The 26392-nt window shown below is 37.8% G+C and overlaps 1 protein-coding gene across 14 annotated transcripts in view; it reads right to left on the bottom strand.

The window, feature by feature from the left end:
* The window catches only part of MYO9A (myosin IXA), a 277361-nt gene that overhangs the window by 91523 nt on the left and 159446 nt on the right, over nt 1-26392 (bottom strand). For all 14 annotated transcript variants that reach the window (XM_045192856.3, XM_053928672.2, XM_053928668.2 and 11 more), the window contains 5 exons: nt 9855-9998; nt 8508-8547; nt 2211-2333; nt 1870-1950; nt 38-148 (listed from right to left, as the gene is read on the bottom strand). In XM_045192856.3, coding sequence (XP_045048791.2) covers nt 38-148; nt 1870-1950; nt 2211-2333; nt 8508-8547; nt 9855-9998 — 499 coding nt within the window. The remainder of the gene's footprint in view (nt 1-37; nt 149-1869; nt 1951-2210; nt 2334-8507; nt 8548-9854; nt 9999-26392) is intronic.

The following is a 26392-nucleotide window of genomic DNA, read 5'->3' as shown; positions in this document are numbered from 1 at the left end:
TGTGCATATATATTTAAAGATCAACATAAAAGTATACCTGGAAGGAGTATTTACAGCTGTATCCTGATTGGCGAATTCGAACCGTCTCGAGCATCCCAGTATACCGAAGCTGTCTAAGGACCAAGGCATCATTGAACCTTAATGGCAGCTAAAACAAAGCAAATAGAAAAAAAAAAAAAAACCAAGAAGAGATTTCCAAATTAATGTTTGTCTTGTAAGTATAATTAACTTTTGACTACATAGGAACTGACTGAAGGTCGTCTGGTTAAGACATAGCAGAGATGACAGGACAGTCTTACTTCCCCGGCTGGTTGCCTCAGAAAAGACCTGACTGCCTGACCCTAGGGGAAAAGAGAACCCAGGTTTTCAGGCTTCTCTAATAGTAGAGGGAAGGGACCTTCAAAGCTCAAAAGGAATGTAGCTGCCCCAAGAAAAGGCACATGGTAGTCACTATAAAATAAGTAACAAGACTAGGCCACTTATATGTGGTCAAGAGTGTCCGTATTTTTGTTTTTAATTACAATGTTATCTATCATCACACTCAGAAACCACCTGCCCCACTTTACCAGATGCCTGAGTAAACTGAGAGCTGCCAGATTCTTCTTTTAATGACTACTACAGGGTTAAGAGTAGTTTATTTCCTAAATACTGTCTGCTGATGATACTGGTAGGACACACTGAAAAACAAAAATTCCTGTGGTCCCTGACATTTGATGATTTCATTGTATAGGCATTGATAGGGAAGAAGCTAATGGGAGACAGTCACTTCTCACTAGTCACAATACCCAGTCACTCCTAGGTATTATTAGTAGGCATGTTTTCAGACATCCAAAACAAGATGTATCTGGAGCTTCAGATATTTCTCCCTATTTACTCTAAATACTATTTTCAATGATTCCCTAAGGCAATCCCAAACGTTTTCCTGCAAACAGATGGGACATACCAGCTAGCTGTCAAGAAAAAATGTTAATGGGCAACTTTAACCCCTTATGTTAAATAATAATAATAGTTGACATTTATTTATTATTTATTCTGTACTCTCAAATACTTCATCAATTGAACTCTTTGTATAGCAAGGTCTCAATTAATAATAGGGACTCAAACTTCTTTTTAACTATAAATAAAATGGTTTCCTTTTTAGTCACTTAAAAGAACAGCTACATTGACTAACCACTTAGCATGGACTAGGAACATTCTATATATACTACAGGTATTAGCTCATATATACTCACAGAATACTTATAAGGCCCTATGAACATGGTATGATCTTAAATGAATGAAAATATTTAAGCTACAGAAAGGTTAACTTGTCTAAAGTCACAAAGCTTATAGACAGCAGAGCTGGAGAGTGCTTCTTAAGAATTAAGAAAGCTGAACACAATTTCTACACATTTTAGCTGTTCAGGCCAGGAACTATTTTCCTATGATGAACATAAAGAAAGATGACAAATGTTTACACTTATTAGCTATATTCTGCAAATCTCCAGGGGAACTGTCATAGAAAACAGGAAGGAATCAAGAATATCCATAGCATCTTCCCTATTTTATAAAGCTAAGAGTCTATATACATGAAAAATGACAAGCAAGTTCTTTAGGAGTGACAGTGTATACGCAAACAAGAGGAATTAATCTCAGGGTAGCAAAAGTTGCATAAAACTCTTTTTTATGATGGAATTTCAAGAGGTATTTGCTTCTCAAATTCTAGTACATGCTAAATCAACAACAATAAAATATCCATTAAAAATACAAAATACTGTTTCCCTAAAAAAGAGTATAGATAACCCTTCCTGTCCACTTAGTCTCCTTAGAAAGAATTTAAAGCTTTGTTTGAAGTAAGCTGAGCAGCTCTCATTTACAGGACATTTTTACCTTTTCTGCATTAGAGCGAATGCATTTTACAAAATACGGTTCTGCTTGACCAAGTGTCTCCATCAGCTTGTTTAATGAGGCCTGCAATACAAAGCAATATAATGAGCAATTTCTTCCATTCCAAACTTGTAACAATTTATAAATATAAACAATGTGGTCAAAATATGCAAAAATGAGTGGTATACAACACAGAAATAGGTTTATTTCTGAAAAGCAAAATGACCGTGGCTTTTAATCAGATGAATCATATCCCCTTCAGGTATCTTCCAATCATGTTGACCTTTCAATATAAATCTGAACAAAACAGATTCCTCTTTGTTAAAAGTAAGATGGGAAATAACCTGAAACTGAGCACTGATGCTGGGAGGTTTCTTCTTCTTGTGCAAATGAAGAAGCGACTTGGTAATTCGATCCTGCAGGGTCAGTCTTGTCAGGTGCTTTAGCGAATTTACCTCTAGCAAGTGCTGAAAAAAAGAGGGGGAAAACCGAATTCTTCACTTGAATTAAACTAGGAAGAGGAAAGACAGAACTGTAAGCCAGTTTTCCTATTTGCTATGTGTAATGACTGTGGTAAATATGGGAGATTGGTATTCAGCATCCACTCTACCCTCCAGCAGAACGTCTCCACCTAAAAAGAAAACTACTCTCCCCAAACTCTCCTGCACCTCAGGCTATGGAAGTGTATCGATTAAATTCCCACACACGAAACTGGGAAGGTATAATGAGGCAGAGGCTTTGGCTAGTAGCTTCGGTTTCTGCTGGCAAGCATGTAAACAAAAGTACTTCACTTAAGGGTCGGTTTTCTACCCAAACACTGCCTTTGTGAGTGCTCGGGGGCAGAGTGCAGGGCATTTGTGCTGTCCCTGCTACTCTGCTAAAGGTACTTTCACCCTGGAGCCAACAGTGGAGGCAGCTTCATCCCAAATCCTGAAGTAGTAACCTGGAATGAACAGCTACAACTTTCCGATTACAGTTTAGGTCAGTTCTGCACTGTTATTTTAATACTCTGAAACTCTCAACACTTCTAACGATTTGTAAGCACCTCTCTCAATTGAGTCCCTTTCTACATAAAAATATTTACAGTAACTACTGCTATCTGCAACTGAATCCTAACTCATAGCAAATTAATTTCAATCCCAGGGCTATTATCAGCTATACCATAAACACAGAGAAAATACAGTCCCTATCAACCCTCATCCTGATGTGCTAATTATAATCTTAATAATAAGATAAAAGCAACACATAAAGCAACTAAAGAATATAAAATATTGCCAACAATGATAATGACTCATTACCTGTATATAAGAACAGTAAGAAATGCTTAAAAAAAAATACATCCCTTGATAAAAAATGAGGCCTGAATATGCAATTTGCAAATAAAGTATAAATGACAACAACAATCAATCTCACTTGTAAGCAAAGAAACATTTTCTTTTAAAGGGATTTTCTGCCCATCAGACTGACGAATACGACAAAGACTGACAAAATCCAGCATGCGTGGGATTTGGGGAAACAGGCATTTGTGTGTTTGTACTGCTCTTCAGAATGCAGATCAGCATAACCTTACTAATAACGAATGCCACTTTTATTTTTAATTTCATTTTTGAGCAATATTGCTTTTAGATATTTACTTAAGGAAATTGTCAAATAAGATCTGCATGCTAATTGTGACAAAGTACTTCAAAAACAAAAAAACCCCCTATGAACAGAGATGTGCATTTATCTGGACTTCTTTCCATAAGGTATGCCTCATCCACACAACTCAGTTCTGTACTGCTCATAAAGCAGCCACACCAGAGAGAAAGAGGATGGGGGGCAGAAGAGCGTATGAAGGGATAAATGGTAATGGAAGGAGACTTCACTTGGGGTCACTATATAATTGATGTATTACAGAATTACATACCAGAAACATATATAATTTTATTAACCAATGTTACCCCAATAAGTTCAATTTTAAAAAGCCACCATAAATCTGTATTTTCTGACATGGATAAATATTTGCAAATATTACTGACCAAAAAACCATGTAAAATAATAACATATATGTAAAATGCTGTGTGTATGTTGAATTTTGAAGGGTTTTTTATTAGCATTTTTAAACTCTTACAAAAAAATTCATTGTACATTAAGAAAAAAATAATTTTACATACTGTCTAAGACTAATTAAAATAATTCTATAGTTTACCCATCAGTAAAAACAAATTAGCACTGAAACCTAAAATAATTACCCCAAACACTTAAGATACTTCTAAGAAAAAGACCTTGGAAATAATGGTTTCATTTTGTAAACCATATGTAAAGTGATAGTAAAATTAATTAATAAACATTTGTCACTATGTGAAAAGCATCACATTGACAGTGGAAAATACAAATAACTATTTTTTAAAAAGTCCTTTCCTTCAAAAAGTTTAAGTGGAAAAGTATTTTTAAAAACACCACTTGTATTATTATATAAAATTCTTTCTAACTTTTTCATTTGCTTAAAATACTCTACAGCTACATCTTTTTATATGGCTTGATTTTTCTTGGCATTCAATTTATAGTTTAAATGTCCAAAACTTTCTCATGAAGTTCTTGCTTAACTATCCAAAAAGTAGCCCACCTTTAATTTTTTTTAAGTTTTTTATTTTAGACAGGGGGAAAGATAAGCAGAAAGAGACGAGAGAAACATTGTTGTGAGAGAGAAACACTGACTGGCTGCCTTCTGTACATGCCCCAACTGGGGACCGAATCTGCAGCCCAGGTATGTGCCCTGACCAGAAATCAACCCACAGTCCTTTCAGTTTGCAGGACGACACCCAACCAACTGAGCCACACTGGCCTGGGCTGTAATAGCCCACCTCTAGGTCAACACGTCATTTCATTTTCCTCTTTGCACATAATATCGTCTCATTACCTTTTCACTTATTTGCTTACTTGCATTTTTTTCTCTAGAATATAACTAAAGGAAAACAAGGACTCCGATCAGACTGTTCATCCCTGTACCCCTAATGCCTGAAACAGTGTTTGGTACAGAGTAGTTCTTCAATAAATATTAATTTTGTTGAATGAATGAATAGTTAGCAACTAATTATTTTGAGTAATGTTTCCTCAGCAGCTGGAGACCAGACTTCTGCCCATAAAACCACCGTGATGAGATCAATCAACAAATACTCCAAGTGATTCCCACAGATCAGGCTCGGTTCTAAGTACGTACTAGGGGCATAGTGCATTCAGGTACAGAGAAAGAGGCTGCAAGGACATTACAAAATAAACAGTAACTTGAAGGTTATTAAGACTTATGAAGAAGACAAAATAGGGCAAGGGAAAAGGGGGAGACAAGGCACAACAGAACCAGGTGGAGGCCAGGAGGCTAAGAGGGCAAGAGAAAGATGAACCCAGCTGCACAACAGCTACGACAGCCCAGCACAATGCGACAAAACCATGAGCTAGACTGCAGAACAGAGGGCTAGCAGGAAAGGAACATAGCGTTAACTGCTTTCTTAGGTCTTCTGTTCATTATCTACTTTATTCCTTCCTTAACTCCATCTTCACTGTTTACTTTATTCCGCTAAATTAATCAGCTCATTTTTAACAAAGTGCTATTTACTGCTTGCTGTGCGAGGTGTTAGAGAAACAAAGATTAAACATTATTTACAAGAGCCAACATATGGAAGCAACCCAAGTGCCCATCAACAGATAAATGGACAAAGAAGAGTTGGTACATAAATACAAAAGAATATTACTCAGCCATAAAGAAGAATGAAATCTTGCCATATGCAAAAATTTGGATGGACCTGGAGAGTATTATGCTAAATGAAATAAGTCTAGACAGACAAAGATGAATACTACAGGATTTCACTTATATGTACAATCATACAAACTACAATAAGTGAATAAACAAAACAGAAACAAACTCTACATACAGAGAACATTTTGATGGCTGCCAAAAGGTGGATGGGGGAATGGATGAAAAAGAAGGGAATAAGATATACAAATTGCCAGTTATAAAAGCAGTCCAGGGACATAAAGTGCAGCATAGGAAATACAGTCGATAATCCTGTAATAACTATGTATGGTGTCGGATGGGTCCTAGACTTACCAGGGGGGCCCTTTTGTAAGGTATCTAAATGTCAAATCACTACGTTACACAGCTATGTTGTATGTTATTGAAACTAAAATAATTTTGTCTATTAACTATATATTAAAATATTTTTAAATTATTTTTACAAAGAAGATACTGCTCATGTTAACGAGGACTAAAATTAACTTTATGTTTTGAGCCTGAGTGACTGAAGACTTAGTAGGGAAGTGACACACTAAAATCACTTGGGGGATCAAGTATGAGAGATGAGCAGGGTATCAAAGGAAAAATGTACAACAGGGCAACTGTCAGTAAAAGACTGGAAATTATAAGATAGGTCATGTCAGAAAAGTAGATTTAACAGAAGTGACAGCTCCAAGGTATGAGTGGAATAAATTCTAAGAGAGAAAAAGTAAAGTACTATCAAAAGAGAGCTATATTAACAGACGGTTAAGGGCTGTTGAAGGTTGTATTTGTTAAATATTTGCTTATATTTAATTGTTCGGAATTGCAGTAAAAATAAAGCACTCTAAATCCTCCCTATCTCAGTAAAAGGAGGTGCTAGAGGTGCCCTGAATACAGGTGACTGAATTTTATTTCCAGTAGCTAAAAAAGTTGTACTGATGCATGCAATAATGCTTCATATAGCAAGATATGAAAGAGGCTGCAGGTTTCACCAAAGAGCAGAAGAAAAAAAAATTCAGGTTATCTTTACTTCTGTTGCTTCTTTCCACAGCATATATAAAACTATGTAACAGAAATACCTTGTTTAGCAAATGACCACAGTCAATGAGGATACAAGATCTGCCACCTTAATTTGTAGTAATATATACCTGTCTTACCTTGATCTGAAATAAACTGAAAGAAATGAGCAAGCCATGTATTAATTAGAAAAAAGAGGCATATTTAGATAAGTGTATGAAAATAAGATGAAGAACATGGTTCCTAAAGAAACCATATATTGTGCATATATGTATGTATACAGATAAGCTATAAATTCAGTTCTAAATGTTCTGATGGAAAATATGAAGAAATTATCTGACTGCTAACCATGCATGTACCAAACACATATCTCTAATCCTAACATATATTGTCCCCTGCAGTACAGAGGTTAAAACAAGTTAGAATATTCCAAAAATCAGAGCAAGTAACAGATCCATAATTTGAATGTAGACCAGTTTGACTCCAAAGTCTATACTCTCACAGGGTGTTGCCTCTCATATATTACATATATGCACTTGAATCAATAAGATACTAAAATAAACAAAAAATCGGCCACATTTAACTTAAAAAGAGAGAGACAGATGTGATTCCTCCGGTTGATGACTGAATGGAACATATTCATGCTACCACATGAAGCTTCAGGAGAAGTTATGCACTTGAGGAGACTGAACAGAACCATGCAAATAGGCAGGCCCACGAATGGCATTCAAACTACTGAAAGACTAAAGAGAGGGAAGGAAAAATAAAGACAAATGAACAGATACAGATGTTTAAGAACAAACATGATCTCCTCCCTTTTTCTCTACATAAAATATTTTTGTGATAAGAATATCAGGACAAACCAGTCACATAAATTTTCTTTGTGTTTTATAGTTTAAAACTGTATTTACCACTTCCTGAAACCACATCAGCAGTGCATTAAATTTTCTTGGAAACCTAAGGTAGCTTAGGTAGAAGGAATAATAAAGACAGATTCATTTTCTTTTTCTTAACCTAGGGAATCATAAAAATAAATAGCTCTTTTCCAGTTCTTTTAAAATTTTGAAATTACATTCATTAACAAGGTTAAGAGAGGCAGAATTTCTTCTTTGGAAGGGTACAAGAGGACTTTTCTTTCTTTAGTAAATTCAGCAAATATTTTGGGAATGCCATCTCTGCCTTAACAATGCAGATCAGAGTAGGCAAATTATAGCCTGGGGGCCAAATCCTGGCCACTATTTTTTATAGGGTTTATATGGTTGAAAAAATTAAAATAATATTTAGTGGCATGTAAAAAATTATATAAAATTCAAACTTCAGTGTCCATAAATCTTTATTTGAAAACTGTCACACTCGTTCAATTACGTATTGTGTATAGCTGCATTTGTGCTCTGGTAGCAGAGCTAAGGAAGTAGTTCCAACAAAGGCCATAGGCCTGTAAGCTTAAATGAACCTTAACAGGCAAACCTGACTAACCAGTGCTAATGATAAGAATTAGAAAAGAACTAATTAGAAATTATTTAAAAATCAAGTAAAATTTAGAACTTGATCTTAATCTGGCTCGAGGAGAAATAAAAACATTTCATGTAAAGAGGGAATTACTCAAAAAGTTACATTTTATTCAGAAGCTTTTCAAACACTAGGAAGTAGGATATCTCACAAATAAATATCTACCTGAACCATTAACTCTGGCCATTTTATAACATCCAGTCTTATTTCTAAAATGGAATTCAGTGAATGCACACAATCCCTATTTGCTTATAAATAAATAAGGTATTTCCTGTCTTTTATTTCTAAAGATTTTTGCATGAGTAATAAAAAAATAATCATGAAATGGGACACCAATGGAAAACAGGTTTTCCGTAACACCTACCTTTGGAAGACCAGGCTTGACTTTGAAGTTTTTGTTTCTCCTAAAGAGACAAATTACACATTAGCAAAAACTACTGTAGAGATGGGTGACTTCAAGGTCTCTATTGAAACAACACATTATACACCCAATTGTAAGATGCAGATCATCTATACGCAAACACGGTCTGATTCAACTAAGCAGACACCTTCAGGAACAAAGGATAAGCAAGGAAAAGAGAACAAAAAAAAGAGATGCTTGCTCTGCAATATAGGTATAAAAAGGCTTATGCCTAATGATCAATAACATAATGTTGTACATTCAAAACTAAGGTTTCATTTTCTTTTGGATGTTAATAGGGCTCTAATTTCTTATGACTACAGAAGTTTTGTTTCTGTCACTTCAAGACTTTATTAAATGCTTAATTTCATGAATTTTAAAATGTACTATTCACTAAAACTTATGATTTTCTACTTTTAGAAATTAAAAACTCTCTTCTGTTCTATTTTTTTCTTATTCATAACTCCAACTCATACTTACCCAGAGGTCTTTTATAACTATGGCAACAGAAAGGGAATAAAAGCTGGTACTATGAATATGGGTTGGGAAGTCAAAAGACATGGGCTTGACTCTCAGCTCTCTCACCTACTAAGGTATGATTTTAACCTCTCTAGGCCTTGGCTTCCTTACATGATAATGTGAAATGAGGATGATAATACCACCCTCTTAGAGTTGTTGTGAGAATTAAATGAGTTAATTTACAATTCCGAAGTACAGCAAGATTTACATAAACTGAGTCTAGGACACAGTTAAGCAATAACTTAGGGACTAAGGAATCCAATTCAGCCACACCTCTAGCTAGTGGTCCAAAAATATGCTTTGGAAGTATCTGAAATATGTTGATATAGGTAACTAAGAACTGTTTACTGGTCCACCATGCAATGAGGAATAGCAGGCTTGTGTAGGTGTTGAATATCACTACATATGGTGCCCTTCACCAGTTCACATGAAATCTTCCTGCCCAGCTTGTTAGGGCTGCCCGAGCTGAGAGACAACTGCAGTTAAAGACTGGGAAGCCTAAAAAGAGCTAACGCTTTTCTCTCTCTCTGGATGCAGGGTCCATTAAAGAGCAATAAAGAACCATTTCTATAACGAGTATGCTCAACCATGACCGTCTTGGTGAGATGAAAACAAATCATGTCCACCGACTTAATAATGCCTAAGACCCAGAGCTCTACATGCCGAGTGTTTTCGAATCTTGTTTCACTCAAAATTCCACTCATGAAATAATGTCACCATCACTCCCTCTTCTTTCACCCAAGATTTTAAACCACTCATAAGAAACAATCCACATCACTGATCCATACTAACGTGAGAATTCCATGGGCTCTCTCCAAGAGTTTGCTGCTAGCAGAATTAGCGAATATCCCATCTTTGTCAAGCAAGGCGGTGCTACTCGACAGTCTGCTCTGGCGAATCCCAGTTCTGCCATTCCAGGCATTATCAAATATATCACTGTAAAAATTAAGTATAGTACATTTGGCTTTAGTTAACTGAGACATCTCCAACATTCTCTAAACTGCTTTAAAAAGTAAAATAAAACTTTAAACACTAAAAATTTAGAAAAAGTGCTGAACCAGCAGTGAATGGTTTCATCAGAAAGATTATCGATCAATTTGGACAAACCTTTTACTCATTCAAAACAAAACAAAATTTCTACATATTCTGGCACATTTACATACAAGTATGCATGTAGATTAACATATCATACTGCTGTCTTTAAATATATTGTTAACCATTTAACAATCAGTAAATAATATAATGTATTATACTATAATGTAAAGGCTTTTGTCTTTGTTAGATTTTAGAACCTCCAAATACTATTGAAAGCATTTCAAATCCTAATAGGCCACCCCATTCTGTGGAATATTTAATCCTCCTGGGAGGTCTCACTATTACATACATGCCCACCAAAGTTACTAAGCTCCTTCTATGGGCTGAGAACTATTCCAGGCAATGAAGATAGAGGAATGAACAAAACAGGTAAAATTATCAGTGATTATAATATAAAGAGATAGTAGTGGACTTTCCAGATAAGTTTACAACCATATTTGGATTCCTCCAGAAACCCATAAAAACATTAGTAACTTTTAAAGGAATAAACACTTAATAGACTACTAATACACAACAGTAACACATTTTTGAAATATGGAAAGCAGATATAGAAATTGTTTTCTTGGTAGTAAACCTTAAAATGGCTGTGGGGAAAGTTAAGAAACATCCCTATATACTCTGCAGCACTCCCCAAAGGCTCCAGAACCAGAGGTACCAAGTACCAGTACCTCTGGAAGTCGTGGGAGACGTAGGTTAAAAATAGGAGCACTAGTTGAAAGTTGGTTTAAAAAGTACTTAGAACTCCATGCAGCCTAATAACCATCCCTCCTTTACCGAAGCAAGAGGATAAGACAGAAAATCTGTGGGCTGGGCAGCACCATGCACAACTGAGGATGGGTACGGTATACAGAAGTCAAAGGAAACAGTGAAGATAGAGATTCTCAGTTCTCTCACCCAGCTGGCTCCAGAATGCTGGCAGCTGGGATTCAATTAACCCTTCAACAACACGAATGTGAACTGCACAGTTCCACTTAAAAACACATTTTTTTTCAATAAATACTGCAAACGTATCTTTTCTTCCTTAAGATTTTAACAACTTTGCTTTTCTCTAGCTTACTTTATTGCAAGAATACAGTAATAATACATGTAACATATAAAATGTGTGTTAATAGACTGTTTATGTTAGTGGTAATGTTAGGTAGCAGCTAGGAATGAGCAGCCAGAGGGGAAATGAAGGCAGAGACCTCACCATTATAATCTAACAAAGAGCTTACTACAGGAGGCTGGAAGCAAAGGAAGTCGTGTCTCACCAATAACTCAGTAGTCCTGAGCTTGGTTTGATAAGGTGTCGGGTGTCCTGAGCATCACAAGCCACAAGCAGGAACCGTACAGGAAGAGGGCTAAGTCCTTGCGGTTCTATAACTGGGGAAGGGAGCTTCTGTAACAACTTCACTAAGAGAAAGTGCCTTTGCTACCTGAGAAAGAAAACCATTGTAGCTGCACATTATAGGGGGGAGAAGGAGAGGGAATCAGGAAGCCAGCTGAGGTATATACCCTGTGAAACCAAAGTGCTGGGCACTCACATTTGTAGAGAGCCCGCTTGTAGCTTTTTGCTCAAGAGTATAATTAAACTTCCTATCTCACTTCCACTAAACATACTTGTCTCTCACTTGAATTATTCTCTTGCAGGTGAAATAAGAACCAAGTCAGGGTAGAGAGACTCTTGACGGGGGTCTCTCTCTCCCCATCTGTAAGAATAAGGCTTCCAGTCAACAGTAGATAAATTTTTAAAGAGCTAAAAGTTACACGCAGAATTTTGACTAGGCAGGGGGTCAGCAACCCTAACTGCTGTGTTGTTCAAGAGTCAACTGTATATTCTCCAGGCAGAAAATTAGAATAAACTTTTGTGTGAAATCTGATTGGCCCAAAAGGAAACACCCAAAGATACTGATATGGTCCAGAAACTGACAACACACCCAATTAATCGCTTTTCCGTGTCTGAATTCTAAATATGAGCAGCTGACCATGGTTCACTAGACATCTGACGGAAGTCTGTGCCATTAAATGTATAAACCAAAAGAATCATGACACAAATAACTCGAGTAAAAAAAAGACTAGATAGGGAAAAGAAAACTTTTTAAAGGTTATCATTTATATCTTGACAGAGAAGAGAGAAAATACTTTGTATATAAAATAAGAACAAGATGCTATAAAAAGTAAGCGTTGAGAAGACAAAATTAGTATTAAAACACTCCTGGAAAATAAAAATGTGAAACTAAAGAAAATGCAGTAGAATATGCTCATTCACTCATTCAAAAGTTTTTACTGAGCATCAACGAGTACTAATTATTTTTCTAGCAGAGGGCATATACCAATTAACAAACTAAATGCTCTACTCTCATGAGCTTTAAATTCAGGTGGAAAGAGATAAATAAAAAACAAATACGAAAATATACTGTATGCCAGGTAATAGGCACTAAGGAGAATTTTTACACAGTGAAGAAGGATAAAAAAATGCCACAACGTTAGTTAATAGGGTAGTTAGTGAACAGGAGGATAGTGAAGGAGACTAAAAAAAAAAACTCACAAAAAAACCCCAAAAAACAAATCAAGCAATCATCTAGGGGAAGAGTATTCCCCTAAAAGAAGAAAAAAACAAAGTTCCAGGGGCAGAAATGTTAACGAGCCTGAGATATATTAAGTCAGCCAGATCATTTACTTTAATATACAAGATGAATCAGTCAGTGTTTTGCTAAAAATCCTCCTGTGTCTTTCTCTCTCATTCCCATTAAAAGACCAAAATGTTTAACATTACCAAGGAGATACATGTAGCATGGCCTTCTCCCTCTCCAACTTGACTTCCTATCACTCTTTCCCTGCTTACTCTATTTCAGCTTTGCTGGTAACACTCCCCAAATTAATCTACAGATTCAACAACCTCTAGCAAAGCCCCAACTTCCTATTTTTTGAAGAAATTGACAAGCTGATCCTAAAATGCATATGGAAGGAAATGAAAAGAACCCAGAATAGCCAAAACGATGTTGAAAAAAACCAAAGCTGGAAGAATAATACCTCCTGATGTGTAAACATACTGTAAAGCAAGAGTAATCAAGACAATATGGTACTGGGCCCTGACTCAGTGGATTGTGCATGGCCTGTGAACTGAAAGGTCACCAGTTAGATTCCCAGTCAGGACACATGCCTGGGTTGCGGGCTAGGGCACCAGCTAGGGTTGCGCAAGAGGCAACAAATCATGTTTCTCTCCCTATCTTTCTCCCTCCATTCCCCTCTCTCTAAAAAAGTAAATAACTAAAATTTAAAAAAAAGGAAACATTTGAGACTTCTGGCCAAGTTGAAGGCATAGGTAGATACACTTTGCTTCCTCACAAAACCAAAAGGAGGACAACCAATTTAAAAACAAAAACAACCAGAATTGCAAGAAAATCAAACTGTATGGAAGTACAACAACCAAGGAGTTAAAGAATAAACATGTGTCCACACTTGTAGGAGGGGCTGAGATGGGCAGGCAGGGAGGAGAGGATGTGTGGCAAGGCTGCAACTGGCATACTGGGAGGGGGAGGAGGTAGAGGAGGAGGCTGGTAGACCTGGTGGTTCCACAGTCACGTGCAGATAAACCAGGAGGAAGAACTGGAGACTGAGACAGACCACACAACCCAGGGTTCCAGCGCAGGGAAAATAAAAGTCTCAAAAACCTCTGGCTGTAAAAACCTGTGGGAGGTGCGGTAGTGGGAGAAACTCCTAGTCTCACAGGAGAGTCCACTGGAGGGGCCCATGGGGTCCTAGAACATACACAAGCCCACCCACCCAAGGAATAAGCACCAGAAGAGCCCAATTCGCTTGTGGGTAGCGTGGGAAGTGGCTGAAAGTGGGGTGAGAGCTGAGCAATTGGCATTGTTCCCTCTCAGACCCCTTCCCCACATACAGCGCCACAACGCAGCCAAGTGGGTTGACCCGCCCTGGCAAATACCTAAGGCTGTGCCCTTACTACATAACAGGAATGATAGAACAAAAAAAAAATATGGCCCAAATGAAAAAACAGATCAAAACACCAGGAAAAGAACTAAGCGACAAGGAGATAGCCAATCTATCAGATGAAGAGTTCCAAAACACTGGTAATCAGGACACTCACAGAAATGGTTGAGTACAGACACAAAATAAAGGAAGAAACGAAGGCTATAAGTAGTGAAATAAAGAAAAACATACAGGGAACCAACAGTGAAGGGAAGGAAACTGGGACACAAATCAATAATTTAGAACAGAAAGAAGAAATAAACACTCAACCAGAAGAGAATGAAGGAACAAGAATTCAAAAAAATGAAGAGAGGCTTAGGAACCTCTGGGACATCTTTAAACATTCCAACATATGAATCATAAGGATGCCAGAAGGAGAAGAGGAAGAGCAAGAAACTGAAAACTTGTTTGAACAAATAATGAAGGAGAACTTCCCCAGTCTGGTGAAGGAACTAGACATGCAAATCCAGGAAGCTCAGAGAGTCCCAAACAAGTTGGACCCAAAGAGGAACACACCAAGACTCATCATAATTAAATTACCCAAGTTTAAAGACAAGGAGAAAATCTTAAAAGCAGCAAAAGAAAAGGATGGAGTTACTTACCATGTAGTTCTCATATGACTATCAGCTGATGTCTCAAAAGAGACCTTGCAGGCAAGAAGGGGCCAGAAAGAATTATTCAAAGTCATGAAAGGCAAGGACCTACATCCAAGCTTTACTCTATCCAGCAGAGCTATCACTTAGAATGGAAGGGCAGATATAGTGCTTCCCACATAAGGTCAAGTTAAAGGAGTTCATCACCACCAAGCCCTTATTATATGAAATGTTAAAGGGACTTATATAAGAAAAAGAAGAAGATTAAAACTATGAACAGCAAAATGACAACAAACTCACAACTATCAACAACTGAGCCTAAAAAACAAAAACAAAAACAAACTAAGCAAACAACTAGAACAGGAACAGAAACACAGAAATGCAGATCACATGGAGGGTTACCAGAGGGGAGGAGGATGGGGGAGAATAGGGGAAATGGTGCAGGAATTAAGAAGCATAATTGGTAGGTACAAAATAGGGGGAGGTTAAGAATGGTATAGGAAATAGAGAAGTCAAATAATTTATATGTATGATCCACAGACATGAACTAAGGTGGGGTGATGCTAGAGGGAGGGGGGATGTATGGTGGAGGGAGATAAAGGGGAGAAAATATAATGGGACAACGGTAATAGCATAATCAATAAAATACACTTTAAAATATTTTTAAGAAACATAAAAAAAAAAAAAAAAACCATGGTACTGGTAAAAGGAAAGATATATAGATCAGTGGAACAGGATTGAGAATCCAGAAATAAACTATCAGTGATGGTCAACTGTGTTTTCAAAAGGTGTCAACCATCCAACAGGGAAAGAAAAGCATTTTCAACAAGTGGTGCCGAGATAACTGGATCTCTACACACAAAAGGATGAGGTTGACCTTCTCACAGCAGTTACTAAAAATCCACTCAAAACGGATCATATATCTAAATTTAAGAGCTAAAACTATAAAATTCTTAGGAAAAAACATAAGCTTTGTGACATGGGGTTAGACAATGATTTCTTAAATATGACAAAAAAGTATACCAAAAAAGAAAAATAGATAAATTAGACTTCAACAAAATTTAAAATTTTTTCACTTCAAAACATCATAAAAAAGTGAAAGGACAATTGACCCCCAGATTAAGAGAAAATAATTTCAAATCATATATCTAATAAGAGAACTGTATCTAGAATATATAAATATACCACTCAAAAATAATAGGGCAGGACTTCTGGACAAAATGGAGGTGTACGTAGATACACTTTGCTTCCTCGCACAACCAAAAGAAGGACAACAACAAATTTAAAAACAAAAAACAACCACAACTTCCAGAAAATCGAAGTGTATGGAAGCCTGACAACCAAGGAGTTAAAGAAGAAACATTCATCCAGACTGGTAGGAGGGGCAATAAGGGAAGCCAGGGGGAGAGGGACTCAATTGTATATCTCAGCCCCAAGCAGAAATATCACTAAAATGACAAATACTAGTCATAAGTTTACAAGAACAAAGAGTAAGAAGAAAGGTTATGTGATAGACATGTAGTAAAAGACTAAGCAGACCAGGAAAAGTTAAAACCTGAGTGTCTATGTATGTGAGAATCAAAGAAGAGGGGTCATATGTATTTATGTGATTGAGAATATACACACACATAAACAGTATATATGTACGTATATGTGCTTGTGTGTCGATGTGTGCAGAAGCTGGGGTTGGGAGCATGAGAGAGATTAACACGACAAAATGCAGATGGATTCTCATTGAGAACTCTGGAAAGGTTTAGGTGTTAGAGATAACTGGTACCGCTGCAATGGTGGTGCTGAGCGGGGCCAAAACTAAGAAGACAGGCTGAATATGTTTAAAAGAAGCTAAACCCTTATCCTATAGAGTTAAGTAACAATCCCTTCCTCACACTTTCGGAAGATGGAATATTTACTTTATAGAGAAGGTGACACCACACAATCTCAGCAGAAGTTGGGGACATTAGGCAGAGCAAAGGCAAAGGTGAGATCACACTGAAAAGAGGAGGAATTAAGAGGCAGTTTAGCATGGCAGCACAGGGAGATCCTGAACTCCCCTCATCCCACAGACAAAATAAATCTACAGCTACATGTGGAACGAGTCCCCCTGAAAAAGACCTTACAACTAGCTGCCAAGACCCCCCCCCCAATAAAGGGTAAAAGGACCCCACTGAAACTAGCGGGAGTAGCAGAGACACGGTCTCGCCCCAAACCCCACATCCAGCATAGCAAACCACAGTGGGAGGGAACCTCAAAAGCATGGAACTCCTTCCTGAGGAGCAGTGGTATTGTGCCCCACATCAGGAACCCCTACCCTTGGAAACTGCACTAGGGAGAGGAGCCCCGAACATGCTGGCCTTTAAAAATGAACAGGACTTATACCTAGGACAACCATAGGCAAGGATGGGAAGAAAAGGGAACCCTTGTACACTGTTGATGGGAATGTAAATTAGTGCAACTACTAAAAAAAAAAAAAAAAACCCAACAGTAAGGGTTCTTCAAAAAATTAAAAATAGAACTACCACCCTGGCCAGTGTGGCTCAGTTGGTTGGAGCGTTGTCCCTTAACCAAAGGGTTGTGGGTTCGATTCCTAGTCAGGGCACATACCTAGGTTATGGGTTCAATTTGTAGTCTGGGAGCACACAGTCCCTGGTCTGGGCACATACAGGAGGCACCCAGTCAATGCTTCTCTCTCACATCGATGTTTTTCTCTCTCTCCCTTCCTCTCTCTCTAAAAAAGGAGTAAAAAAATGTCCTTGGGTGAGGATAAAAAAAAAAAAAAAGAACTACCATATGATCCAGGAATCCCACTCCTGAGTATTTATCCAAAGAAAACGTAAACACTAATTTGAGCCTTGGCTGGTGTGGCTCAGTAGATTGAGTGCTGGCCTGTAGACCAAAAGGTCACCAGTTCAATTCCCACTCAGGGCACATGCCTGGGTTGCAAGCCAGGTCCCCAGCTGGGGGTGTGAGAGAGACAATCAATCATTGTCTCCCTCACACAGCATGTTTCTCTCCCTCCCTTTCTCCCTCCTTTCCCCTCTCCCTAAAAATAAACAAAATCTTTTAAAAAAACCAAAAAAACACTAATTTGAAAAGCTGTGTGCACCACTACGTCCACTGCAACATTATTTGTAACAGCCGAGATATGGAAACAATCTATGTGTCCAAAGATGGATAGGTGGATAAAAAGATGTGTTACACACACTACTCAGTCATAAAAAGGAATGAAATCTGCCATATGCAACAACATGGATGGACCTTGAGTGTATTATGCTACGTGAAAGAGCCAACGCTAAGTGAAAGAGCAAATTAAAGACAAATACTTCATTATTTCACTTGTATTTGGAATCTAAAAAAGAAAACAAAAAACAAAACCAGACTTACAGATACCCAGAACAGACTGGCGACTGCCAAAGGGGAGAGGAGCGGGAGAAACAGGTGAAAGAAGTACAGAGTTCTTACAGTTCTAAAGTAAGTCACGGGGGTGTACTGCATAGCATGGGGACTACAGTCAATAATATTGCATTAACTTTGTATGGTGACAGAAGGTAACTAGGCTAACTGTGGTAATCACTGCACAATGTGGGCTAATGCTGAATCGTGATGTTGTATACCTGAAAGCAATATAATACTGTACGTCAATCATGCTTCAACTAAATAGAAGGAATTAAGTGGAAGTATACATATGGAACCATTAGAAGCTCAGCTACAAGTCCATAACATTAGCAACAAGATTTATAATTTGACATCAGGGAAACAGACTAACCCAAGAGAAACAATCTTGAGATACAGATATTTGGAAACCACCAACTAAATGGCAGGTTCCCCATCAGTTACAAAATACGTCTCTAACCCAAATCTCATTTGAGTGTGTGTATCTGTGTATCCAAAGGTTTATTCCCTCCCTCCTGATGAATGACTCTTGGGAACCTCAAGGTAACACATCCATGCTGAAACTTTCATTCCCTCCTCAAAACTATTGTCCCTCTTACATGCTCTATAGCCAGAAATCTAGAAACTATCCTTAATTACTCCCTCTCCTAAGCCAATATATTAGAAAAATTTCATATAGACACACAGACATATACTCTCATTCATTCTCTCTCTCCCCCCCTCTCCTTCTCTCTCTGTCTTAGAAAGACAGGCAGCCCTAACCAGGTAACTCAGTTGTTTACATCACCATCCCGGTATGTCAAGCTTGTGGGTCCGATGCCCAGTCAGGGCACACATAAGAAACAGGTACACCACAGCTGCAATCACAGACTAAGAAGATAAGTCAGGCCAAGAACAAAGTTTTGGTGACTCCCAAACCAGTTCTGTTATTCCTACATGTTATGGAAAGAGCTAAGGTAAAACAGAAAAGTTTTACCGGTATTTTACACATTAAGGAACAGGAAGGGTCCCAGCATTAGAATGGCAGGCTCAGTGGTGGAGTAGAAGACTGGAAGTAAAAGAAAAAACACCTGGCTACGTCATAAAGAAAGGACAACACAAAACCTCTGTGTGCACTTAAAAGTCTTTGTGCCAGCTGGTTTTTCTAATGAAATGGTTTGGTGTAAATATTTGTTTCAGATTTTCCAGAGTGAAGTATTTCGGAGTGTCCCTTAGCACACTGCTGCTAAGACTGATGGCATACACAACGTCTTTGTTCTCTGTGTGTGCTTAATCCTTACACCTATCAGATCACAGTTACATATTTACTGCCTACATAGAAAAGGTATTTGCATAAAGTAGAGAAGGTCCAATATACACTTCTCATACACTCTGAATCCTCATGAAAAGGTGAATCCTTTCTTAATTTTCTTTCTTAATTAAGTTCATATCAACACATACCCACCACCACCACACATTCGATCCCTTGCCAGAACTACTAGTTTTCCTGTATCCAGTCTAGTGCCTCTCCAAATCATTCATGATAAATCAACTAGAGAGGTTCTTCTAAAATATCACTTCCCTGTTTAAAAGCATTAAATAATTTCTCATCATAACTGCCCTACATGAACTAGCCTATGACTGTTCTTTGTGGAGTTAATTCTCAACACATCTCTCTTCATATTCGTATTCTTTTAATTCTTTATTTCTGTAATTCCCTCCCCATCCTTCCCCCGCCTCTCTTTGTTCCTGGACCTTCATAGAGGTTGCTCCTCTGCCTGGAATACATCACCATCCTCTTTTAAAAGATTCTTTTTCTGAGAAACCTTTCTGATACACCTACCCCCATATCCAATTATTTAAAAACACCATCAACATAAAAATTAAATTAAGCAGTTTTTTTATGTTTCCACAGTATCCTATATTTCTTTGACATTATCACTTACCACACCTATCTTACAAAGTATTGAATCCCTAGTTCCCACCACATGACTAAACACCTTAAATAAACTGAGCACTTGTCAAATAAACAAATGATCTGCCAGAACTTTACACTGTAATTATCTTCATTTATCTTTTTAGGAATGGATGTATCATGCAAATGATGCCTGAGTAAAGAAAGTCACTAATTGGGAGAGGGGGGGAAAGGTACAGAGAATAAGTAGCATAGATGATAGGTGGAAAATAGACAGGGGGAGGGTAAGAATAGTGTAGGAAATGTAGAAGCCAAAGAACTTATAAGTATGACCTATGGACATGAACTATAGGGGGGGAATGTGGGAGGGAGGGGGTGGGCAGGATGGAGTGGAGTGGGGGGGGGAATGGGACAACTGTAATAGCATAATCAATAAATATATTTAAAAAAAGAAAAAAAGAAAGTCACTAATTTTTATGTAAAACAAAGGACCAACAAACTATATAAAAGCACAAAAAAAAAGAATTTTGAAAAGACTATGTTTAACATTTTAAACTTACAGTAAAATATAAGTACGATCTCCTAATGCCTATAAAGTGCTATTGTTATATGATTTGCTAATCACATATACCTACTTACGTTACTATTCAAGTTTAATATTTTGCCCAGAAAATATGGTAAACTAAATACATACTAAGACATGAAGAGATGCATGGGATGCACCTAGCTATAACATACTACTCCAAGCTGTTTTATGTGACATCAAGTTATATTGGTTCAAGAAAAACTTGAAATCTACTCATCTTTATAAATGTTCAATGTGATCATTTCTAAAGCAATGGCAGTAATAAAGAATTTTAACTTTTTATCAAAACTTTTTCAAAAGTATTTACTTTCATTCTCACCGCTACGTTTTATAATAGAATATCTCAGATGTAATCATATGCCCAGATCAGGAAAAAAGTTGAATTGCAACAGCAATAATGCTTCAGAAAATGAGTTTTTACTTGTATCAAGACCAGAAATCAGGATGCACAACATGCTACACAGTTAAGTCTTAGAGGTTAGGTCTACCTCAGTCCTCAAATACGCAGATATTGATACAGTACAGAGTCCTAAAGACTGGCGCCGTAACCCGAGAGTTTTAATGAGACTTATTCTTGTTCCTTGATGCCCTGGAATTAGCAGGATAGCACAACAGGTAACATTTAATTATAAAGCCTACCACGTATTTCTACTATGTACAAAATTCACTATACATTTGTCGATAATAAATTCTGATGACACACACACTTGTTTCCTCCTAGATAACAAGTTTCCAAAGTCACTTCTTTACACTATAGGCTGGTGAATTTTAGTCGTCACACATTCTGCTCTAGAACCATTCACTTACAAGAGCTTTTTCCACCCAAGACTGTATGTGTCTTTGGCTACTGAGGGTCAGTCCAACAGCCTCTATAGTACGTTTTCTATCTCTGCTTTATGATATGTAATAAAAGGCTCTGTGCTTTTTCTCAAATCCTACTTTGATATAAATACACTTGTTTTCAGTTTATACTCTATCCAAAACAAACAAACAAAAACCCCAAAACTGCCCTCAACGTTAATGGAAGTTTTCTCTCTCACCTGAGGAATATTTGCACTAACTAAAAACAGTTTTACTATTTGCATGTCATTGTTTTTATATGGACTACATCAATTATTAGTCCTAGATCACCACCAAACTAGACACTCCACTTTTTTATTATTTAAGAGTCACTTATTAGGAGAATTACATAGGGAAGATCCAAAAGACTTCACTTGGTAGACATAAGCTAAAGACTACATGGATGATCTGATCTTATAAGTATCTAATACCCTATTCTCTTCCCCTTCTCACCAATTTTCTCTAAAATATGTATAAAATAAATTCATCAATACAATAAATACATCTGGAAGAATCCTTTTGGTAATGCTGCTAGCTAGCCTTTTCCAGACAACATTACTTCAGTGCCACACAGATCTTTCCTTATTGTACCCAAAGGAAAATAATCAGGCTGATTTGATCAAGTTCCCTCTACAGAAGGGTCTCCTATGAGTCTAGACCAACACATCAATCTTAAACCACAATACTCATACTAGACTATTTCAACTATGTATAAAACACAGAAAGCCTATATAAATCACTTTAGGTATCCAAAAAGTAAAGTATAAAAAGATACAAGCTAGGAATTAAGAGAATTATAACCATTACATTGCTTTGGGAAATGGATTAAGTCATAGTATCCTTTTTTTTTTTAAATAAACCAAATCAAGAAATAGGTTCCTTAACTTAAGGATCTCTAATCACCATTGTGAAAATACAAGCATACCTCATTTTATTGTGCTTCACTTCACTGCACTTCACAAATACTACACTTTTAACAAACTGAAGGTAAGTCCCTCCACCAGCAAAAAGATTGACTCACTAAAGGCTCAGATGATGGTTAGCATGTTTTACCAATAAAACGAATTTTAAATTAAGGTATGTGCATTGTTTTTTTAAGAAATAATGCTACTGAACACTGAATAGACTATGCACGGTGTAAGCATAACTTTTTTTTGAAGATTTTATTTTATTTTTTTTTCATTTTTGGGAAGGGGGAAGGGAGGGAGAAAGAAAGGGGGAGAAACATCACTGTGTGGTTACCTCTTGCACGCCCAGACCGCAAGACCTAGGGACCTAGCCTACAACCCAGGCATGTGCCCTCACTGGGAATTGAACCAGCGACACTTTGGTTCACAGGTCAGCACTCAATCCACTGAGCCACACCAGCCAGGGCTAAACACAATTTTTGCACTGGGAGATCAAAAAAATTTATGTGACTCACTTTATGATGATATTTGCTTTATTGCAGTATCTGGAACCAACACTGCACAGTTTGCCTGTCAATAGACTACCATCAGACTGAACTGAAGGTACACAGGTCACCAGATTAATGATCTAATTTGTTCTTGGGTAAAATAGGACAAAAAATACAGGATGAATTTCATCATTAGTCAAGTATCGCTGTGAAGAAAATGCATACACTATAAAGAGAGAAAGCAGTTTGATTTGGTGGCATTTACGATAAATAAAAGTTGAGACTGGATATTTGGGCTGTGACAGGTCTTGCATGTGAGATGAGTGAACCTAGATGTCTTTAAACAAGCAACAAAGGGTCATAAAAAAGTTATTGAGCCAGGAAATGACAATATACATTAGAAAAATATAGTAACATATAGGACTTCCAGTCAAGGTGGCAGTGAAGACGGACATGGCTGGACTCTTGGCCCAACCACATCAAAATTACAACTGAAATAAAGAACAACCCTCACTCAGAACCATCAGAAATCGAGTTGAGTAGAAGTCTGACAATAACAGAATTAAAGCAACCACATCCATCCAGACTAGTAGGAGGATGCAGGTGCACAACGGGCTGGTCGCACAACCACGTGTGTTGGATACAAATTCAGGAGGGATATTTCAGGAACAAGGAGTCCCAGCCCCATACCAGGTCCCACAGCCCAAGGTTCCAGGGCCAGGAAAGTAAACCCCCACAACTTCTGATTGCAAAAACCACCTGCAATTGAGTCAGTGGAAGAAACTGCTGGAGCCCTATGGAGTTCTTCTTAAAGAACCCACACACAGACTCGCCTACTCAGACTTTCTCCCTTCGAGCTCCAGCAGTGGAGTAACAGCTTGAAAGGTCCTAGTGACATACAGAGAGAAAATGAAGTGTCTGGCATCAAGGCAAGCAGAGGCCACTGTCCCTTTTCTAAAATCTCTCCCCACAGAACCGAACAGCCAACAAGCTGGTGCCATATCTGAGACTCCATCAACCTGGCTAACACTGTTTGACACGCCTTGGATATCCCCAGACACAACTCCCCACCCAGCTGATGGGCCCACCCAAGCTACTTTTCCATATGAATGGCTGATCTTTGCTCAAGCTTCATAACTTCCTAAATCCTATCAAGCAAACCCTAGGTGGTCTCAGTGAGCCCCAGGACCTGCCCTAGAAGCAGCCAGCTTAGATTCACAGCTTGGCTCTGCCTGAGAATCTCCAAGGCCAGCACAAGGAGCAACCATCTCAGATTGCTTTACAGGTCAGGCAGGGTGGCCCCTAGCAAAACACAGGTGGGGGCTGACCTTGGCCTGCATCACCCGGGAAACCCCAGAGCCAGAGCACCCAGTGGACCGCTATAGACCACACTGGGGCACCACTCCCCTTCCCCTGAACAGCTGATCCCCCACGGAGGGCAGAGGTTGGCGGTAAGCAGTCACAGCCAATCCTTGCAGAAGTGATTGGCAAGAAATACTCAAATTCATGAAACGCAGGGATCTACAGCCAAGACTGCTCTACCCAGCAAAGATATCATTTAGAACTGAAGGCAGATAAAGAGCTTCCCAGACAAGAAAAAACTGGTCCTAGTAAATCCCTCCCATTGATCTGTCAACAGCAACCAAGGATCAACTACAAGAGGAGGATGTATTCAAGGCACAAAAGGGCACACCTCAAGTACCCAGCTTGGGTGATAGGGGAGGCTGTGCCACTGGATCCTACAGGACACCTACTACATTAGGCCACACTACCAAGACACGGAGTCACAGCAGATCTACCTAACACATAGAAACAAACGCAGGGAGACTGCCAAAACGAGGAAACAAAGAAATATGGCCCAAATAAAAGAACAGAAAAAAAGCTCCAGAAAAAGACCTATACAAAATGGAGATGAACAATCCATCAGATGCAGAGTTCAAAACACTGGTTATAAGGATGCTCAGAGAACTTAGTGAGCAGCTCAGCAGCATAAAAAAAGATCCAGTCAGAAACAAAGGGTACACTCATTGAAATAAAGAACAATTTACAGGGAAAAAAACAGTAGAATGGATGAAGGCAAGAGTCAAATCAATGATTTGGAACATAAGGAAGCAAAAAAACAACTAATCAGAACAAGAAGAAAAAAGAAATCCAAAAAAATTGAGGATAGTATAAGCAGCCTCTGGGAAAACTTCAAGCATAAAAACATTCACATCATAGGGGTGCCAGAAGAAGAGAAAGAGCAAGAAACTGGAAATCTATTTGAAAAAATAATGAAAGAAAACTACTCTAATTTGGTGAAGGAAATAGACATACAGGTCCAGGAAGCACAGAGAGTCCCAAACAAAATGGATGCAAAGGGCCCCCCTCCAAGACACATCATAGCTAAAATGCCAAAGGTTAAATATATAGAGAGTCTTAAAAGCAGGGAAAGAAAGCCTATTAATTACCTATAGGGGATTTCCCATGAGACTACTAGCTGATCTCTCAAAAGAAACTTTGCAGGCTACAAGGGTTTGGCAATAATTATTCAAAGTCATGAAAAGCAGGGAACAGCCAAGATTGCTCTACTTAGAAAAGCTATCGTTATAATCGAAGGGCAGATAAAGAGCTTCCCAGACAAGAAAAAACTAAAGGAGTTCATCATTACCAAATCATTATTATATGAAATGTTAACAAGACTTATTTAAAAGAAAGAAGATCAAAACTATGAACAACAAAATGGCAAAAATGCAAATCTATCAACAATTGACTAAGCCAACAAGAACAGAGACTGAATCATGGATATGGAGAGCATTTTGTTGGCTGCCATATGGGAGGAGTATGTGGGAGAATAGGTGAAGAGGTGAGGGCATTAAAAAGTACAAATAGGTAGTTACAGAATAGCCATGGGGACATATAGGAAATGGAGTAGCCAAAGAACTTATATGCATGACCCATGGACATGAATAATGGTGGGAGGATTGCCTGAGGGAGTACGGGGTGCTGGGTGGGGGGGGGGGGGGCAAAAAGGGAAAAATTGGGACAACTGCAATAGCATAATAAATAAAATATAATTTTAAAAAATTTTTAAAAGGAAAATATAGTAACACAAATTAGGAAAACAATAAATAAAGTGATCCTTTAATTTCAATGAGAGACCATCCTTATTACTATGGTACCAAAAAGCTCAATGCACCTGATGATTAAACATAGAAAGCAGATTCTAGACACTAAAAAATGATCTTTTGCTCACATAAACGATAGTTCTTATAAAAGAATATGTGTAAAGAACAAAGGACATTATCTACAAACTGAGAAACTTGTTATTTTGTTTTCAAATTTTACTCAGGAATTCATTAAAATCGATTAAAAGATAAACCTTGATTATCACACTCAGCAAGAGAAGGTATTCAATGGTTTCATGTAAGTCAAACTACTCAATAATTACTTACCAATAAGATTCTCCACAGAGAACATCAGAATAACCAGACATAGAATGCAAAAAGGGTCTCAGAAATTAAAACATATGTGGTCATTTTAAAGTATTCTGGAAAAACTTGTTTTTAATTGTAAAACCATTTT

This window comes from Desmodus rotundus, chromosome 7 (genome assembly GCF_022682495.2).
Source record: "Desmodus rotundus isolate HL8 chromosome 7, HLdesRot8A.1, whole genome shotgun sequence".
Classification (NCBI taxonomy): domain Eukaryota; kingdom Metazoa; phylum Chordata; class Mammalia; order Chiroptera; family Phyllostomidae; genus Desmodus; species Desmodus rotundus.
The sequence above is the reverse complement of the archived record's forward strand: the minus strand, read 5'-3'. Positions and strand labels throughout refer to the sequence as shown.